This window comes from Hippoglossus hippoglossus, chromosome 12 (assembly GCF_009819705.1).
Source record: "Hippoglossus hippoglossus isolate fHipHip1 chromosome 12, fHipHip1.pri, whole genome shotgun sequence".
NCBI classification, from domain to species: domain Eukaryota; kingdom Metazoa; phylum Chordata; class Actinopteri; order Pleuronectiformes; family Pleuronectidae; genus Hippoglossus; species Hippoglossus hippoglossus.
This window is the reverse complement of record NC_047162.1, coordinates 13,343,243-13,349,049: the sequence shown is the minus strand read 5'-3', so window position 1 is coordinate 13,349,049 and position 5,807 is coordinate 13,343,243. Positions and strand designations below refer to the sequence as shown.

Sequence of the window (5,807 nt, the reverse complement as noted above, 5' to 3'; positions counted from 1 at the left end):
AGAGCAAGGATAAAAAAGATGTAAAGGGGCTAGCCGGAACAAGCCGCTTTTCGAGGCGTGGGCTGTCTGCGTTTAAAGGAACAGACCGAGAGGCGGCGGAGGAGGATGCGCTTCGACAAGTGCGCCTGTCAGGAGGAAGTTCACACACACACACGAAAACACACGAACACACGAACACACACGAACACTCACGCAGCACCGCTCGTTGTATCGCAGCTCTGCGTTTGGAGAAGTGGAGCAGAGGAGAAAGTGCCTCAGCTCAGTCTGCCCTCCACATCTCTGTTTACTCCAAATACTGGATGTGGGTTTGACCAGGCTTCAATTACACAAACAATACTTTGAGTTAATTTTAATAACAGTTATCATTATAATCAATAATATCATTTAAAGTGATAAAAACAATAATAATAGTGATAATAGTCATAATAGCATCAGGACAAATAAATACAAGAGGACATAACATCCCAAAAAATCGAATACAGCAATTGATACAATACAAAATATATAATTAAAGACAACAGATGAACATAATTCAAAAGTAATGACCAAAGAAATAATAGCAATAATCACTCAAGTAAAATCTATTTGATAAAAGTACGTTTTGACATGAGTAGGCCTCACTAAAGTAACTTCTATGTGAAAATATTCAAATCTAGCCCATTTTTTTATATTATTTTGTATCTGTTGCTGTTAGATTATCAACAGCTTGTGTTGTTCAGTAAAAACAATGGATTATGTTTATAGCTTATGAAGGTTTTAATGCTATGAGCTGGATCCTGTACAATACAATAGACTTTCATCTCCACAGGATTCAACAGGCTCATTGACCATGTGGTTTTACATCTGGTGTTTTTTATCATTTATCAACCAACTCTTCAATGACCTGCTGTTCACTGCAGTCGAGGAAGGATATGTCATACTTATGAACATATATGTATATTTATCTTCTGGCCACAATCTTATTGAAGTCAAAAGCAACAGTCTTTGTGCTACGATTCATTATTCAAAAACAAAACTGTGTGTTTCTATTAAACATGGAATATCTTGACCCCAAATCCTGCTCATCACTGTTTTTGCAGCAGCATCCCGATGCTTTGGGAAAAATCTCTTTAGTCAGCGACAATCTGAACAGACACCAGTTTCTGTGACACAAAATGTTGCAGCTGTTGTTATGTTGTTATTCATTAACGGTATAGTTTTGCTGAGAGCATCTTTTTCTGGAACAGTCTGCTCGACACACACAGTTACACACCCTGACACCTGTCCGACCACTGTGATCTCTTGGCTGCTGAACAGCTTCACTCAGCTGTACTGAAGCAGCAGGTGGATTCAACGCCCTGCTCAAGGGCACCTGGGCTGTGGTTATGGAGGAGGAGTAGCTGCTGCTCTTTCACCTTCATGTTCCTTCCTCATGGCTCATCTGGACATTTTTGCCAAAACTGTGGGCATGGGTGTGTGAAAACCATCTTTTCCACCAATATCAGAAGGAACAGGTAAAGTCATGGTCATGCACGTGCATATATACATACAGGTTCTTATTATCTTTAGAACAAAGAAGATTTGGGCTAAATGCAACTTTTCTAAATATGAAGATATAAAGATGCCATCACTATATCTACACCTCCTCTTCCATCTCTCCCATGACCTTGATCTTCCTCATATTTTAAACCTCTCTCTCTCTCATTCATAATGGAGCTGCCCTTAATTCCACATTCACTGTTTGTGTGTTTATATGTAAAACTGTGTGTGCATGGACGTGTGCAAGTATGCGTGAAAGCTAATCAAATGTTAAACCACATGTAAAGTATGGCTCATGTTCATTAAAGAGACATTTGGTTGGCTGTAACTTGCTCACAGCATTACTGTATGTATGAAAAGTTTTATGAGGTATGTTTTGGGTATTTCTAAAGATGCAAAGTGAAATTAGGAGATACACTTCACATACTTTGGTATATCTAACTCTATATTTTGTGTCTCCTCCACCATGCATTCATTCTTCGTCTCATACTCCCTGCCCATGGCATCTCAGATGGTAGTGCTCCATTCACTTACATGAGTGGCATTTCTGGGCCAAAAGGATAAAAGGCGGAGAATGAGGAGACGCGTGGAGGGAGAGAACGCAGTGAGGGAGCATGAAAACCCTCTCAGCCATGTGGGACAACCCACTCACTTATAACGTAATGCTCAGTGAGCTGCACACAATTTCAGTCGGGTCAAAGGGTGAAGCTTTATAGCCTCCCTGCAATGCAGGGAGAATGTATGAATGAAGAAATTCGTCTATCAATCAATTCATCTCTTTGTATTAACAATTTCTTTCACAATAAGAGGAAACAAGCCAGGAAACGTTGGGATTTGTTCCAATAATCACAAGAGAACATCTGATATATATTTTTTTCCTTCCTGATACCGATTGTGATACCTGTACTTTGCAATTTCTGAGAACTGCATGAAAAAAACACAAGCTTAAAACTGCGACTTCATTGTCAGTCCTCCTCCACCTCCTCGAGCATGTTCTGCAGGCTACTCTTACTATGAATTTCCTTCAGGTGGCGCCCGAGGCCTGGCTTGTGTGCAAAGCGCATTGCACAGTAGTTACACTTGTGGGGCTTCTCCCCAGTGTGCAGGTTGAAATGGTCTTGCAGTGGGGCCTTGTGAGAAAAGGTCTTGTGGCACAGCGGGCACCTGAGAGGCTTGACACCGGTGTGGACACGTATGTGGTGAGACAGAGTGCTCCTCTGGGAGAAGCCTTCCCCACAGACCAAACACAGGTGCTGTCTGTGCTCCTTCAGGTGTCCAGCGTAGCTTTCCAGGTGCTGGAAGACTCTGTCACACCTCCTGCACAGGTACGGCCTCTGGACTGACGTGCTGTCTGAACCTTCTGTCAGCTCATCTCCAGATCTGGGACCTTTTGACAGATGTGCTCCAGAGGAACAGAATAAACCAGAGTCCATCTGCTCCCTACATTCTTGCAGTTGAGCTGAGAGTTTTTCATTTGGGCCTTGGGAGCTGTGCAGCGCCTCTTCATGCTGAGCACATCTCAGGACACCTGACATTTGGTGAACTTGATAGGATTGCTCATTTTTGTGAACAGCCTGGGCGATTGGCTGGATATCTCTCCCTTCCTCTGACTCCCAAGTATTGAAACAACAGGCTGCATCTTCAGATGACTGTATTTTAGCTCTTATCTCCCTCCTCTTCTCTCTAACCTCCCTCAGTCCTTGACTTTCCGCCCTCGCTCCTTGGCCGAGCCTCGACTTGGCCTGAATCACAATCATGCCACCTCCCTCTGTGTTTGCTTCCTGGATACTGGTAATGGGTTGGGCTCCGTCCCTTTCCTCCTGATTTTTGGAACTGGGGCCTGGCCAACCACCCTGTGGCTGCAGGATTTCCTTCTCCTCTGATCGTATGTCCAGATTCAAGAAAGCCAGAGTCGGACTGAGGTACTGGGACACAGCTTGGGCACACTTCTCCACCACCTGGCTCATCTGAAGTGCGCTGGCTGTAGTGAGGTAGTTCACCAGCTCCTTCAGAGGGACCTGGAGTAGATGTATTATGGAAATAAAGGAAAACACAGAATTAACAATGTATAAAAAAAGATTAATGCCATAATTCCACTTGAATGCTTTAAAGCTGCATACAAGAACAGACCCACAACCCCCTGATGGAAGTCTTTTTTATTTATCTGTTTTGATTCTATAACCCTAGAGCTGCTTATATATTCTGTATACTCTGCCCTGTTGTTACTGTACAGTTCAGAGATTCTGTAGTTTATACTGTACCTCCAGGAACCCGGTGTAGCAGGACAGGAGCAGTCTCTCGCCGACCTCCACGCTGGAAACTACACCCACGCTCAGCTCTGCCCGGCCCTCGTGGAGCACGAATTGGTCACGCAGGAAGTCTGAGGATGCCGCAAGCACCACTCGGTGGCCATGGAATTGCAAAGGCTGGACGGCGGTGCCCCGATGACCCCCGAGAAGGAGTGTGACATCACAGAAGCGGTGATTCTCTCTCAGAGTGTTCATTTTGCTAAGAATGGCGTCCCCGTGGGTGGGGAGACGAAACTTTAAAGTGTCAACGGAGGCTGACATAATGATCTCTGATGGGAAAAACAACACACATGTTTACGAGAGTGTGAAGACAGAAATGTTGGATTAGCTTTATTACTTCATAATTGTCTGTAACACTTAAATCAAACTCCTGAATCTCACATAGGTTGTGGGCCTTTTCTGCCTCTTGTGGTTTGAACAGAGTGAGAGATCTTCTTTGAAATCTAAACATGATAACAAGTGACAATCGATTAAATCAAAGCCATACAACAACTCCTCCACCAGGTGGAGTTGGTTTGCAGTTTGCAAATAAATCTAAATGTACGCAGTGAAGTCAGTGAAATGCCAAAGAGAGGATGAGAGAGATGTTGATCCAGCCTCACCTTTTACAACAGGCTCATCCCGCCACGATGGATCCTGCAGGAGAGCTGCTCGAACCCCACTGTTAACTTTGACAACAGAGGCTCTGTACTCGCCTGACAGTTCAAACAGTGTCATCGAATTGATTATAGCAAATGTTAATCAGCTACACACGCAAGAGGACGACATGCATCCTCCAGGCAGTGGTCATCCTTCTTCCTGTGGTTTTCTGCTGAGGACCCTAAATCGAGGCAGGAGGGTTTTGCTGAGCATGAACTAATTAACCTCTTCACTGCCTGTTAAAGATTTGACTGAAGCACACAGCGTGCAATATCCCAAACAGATGCAATGCTAAAGACCACCCACATGGTGGCGATAAATCTCTAAGGCACTCAATACATCAGAGCGGCACAGTTTACTTGATTGATTGGTTGTGACTTTCTTTATTTGTGTGCTACATACAACATAATCACAATCAAAAGATTTTAAAAAATATATATATTTTCCATAAGGTCCTAAACATATGGTGATGGTTTAAAGGTAAAACTAATGCAATGCAATTGAGCTGAGAGTGCACCGCAGGGTCAACATAAAAAATAGAAGATAGAAGATCCCTGCTTTTGAATATCACTTATAGTAACCTTTTTAATAAACTCTGTATACTGTTTATACTGTTTCTCTTTTGGCGGTCCACAGGCGCCACCAAAAGATCAAACAGAAGTTGGAGTTGAGAACATTCACTTTTTCTTTTCTTTTTTCGCTTCACAACAAAAAAAGATATAACGGTAAATGCTGCCAACTTTCACGTGTAAATAAGAACTGATCCAAAAGAGAAAGCATGATGGGCCAGTGGATGGATGGGCTCCAAAGGGCTAATAAACTTTATTATGATGATTGTTACAGAGGATGTGGCTTTTGAACTTCTTTTAGGCTACATCGTGAGACATCTGTCTGTTTTTCGTAAGTGAGGCTGTTGTACTTATATTCTGCCAGAAGATTATCCGTAGTCTTATCAGCATAATGTATTATCAGTTACTATATTAAACAAAAAGAAAAGTGAGCATGTGGCTGTCCTGGAACAAATCGTTTTCCATGTCTTCCAGTCCACACTTATGAAAGCTGAGACATGTGATGAGGTTAAATCACTGGTCATCACACAAGCTCCACAATCACATCACACCATAATCAAACCTTCTCTGTGAGGAGCTGAGACTCAGAGATCACGTAGAATCCAGTTTGGGGGGGGGAAAAACTCTACTTGTTGCTTGAGGCTTTTACACATCAAAGCAGAAAACTGCCTCCTGCAGCTCTGCTAATATTTTTCTCCATTTCAGAAACAGGGTCAGAGAGTGAGATGTGTCAGGGTCGTTTATCTTGTTGAGCCAAAGACTTCAAAAGGCC

General features: G+C 43.1%; 1 protein-coding gene across 3 annotated transcripts; it reads right to left on the bottom strand.

Annotated features, from left to right (window-relative positions):
* Positions 1-1,775: 1,775 nt before the first annotated feature.
* LOC117772125 (zinc finger and BTB domain-containing protein 26-like) lies at positions 1,776-5,218 on the bottom strand. 3 transcript variants are annotated; one of them, XM_034603068.1, is made up of 3 exons: positions 4,209-5,218; positions 3,780-4,094; positions 1,776-3,536 (listed from the first exon to the last, which is right to left on the bottom strand). In XM_034603068.1, the coding sequence occupies exons 2-3, from the start codon at positions 4,086-4,088 to the stop codon at positions 2,484-2,486; spliced, it is 1,362 nt and encodes a 453-aa protein (XP_034458959.1). In that variant the 5' UTR covers positions 4,089-4,094; positions 4,209-5,218; the 3' UTR covers positions 1,776-2,483. The 3 variants fall into 3 exon arrangements, with proteins under 3 accessions (XP_034458959.1, XP_034458960.1, XP_034458958.1); XM_034603069.1 differs by having other exon boundaries at positions 4,430-5,218; XM_034603067.1 differs by having other exon boundaries at positions 3,780-5,218.
* Positions 5,219-5,807: the final 589 nt, after the last annotated feature.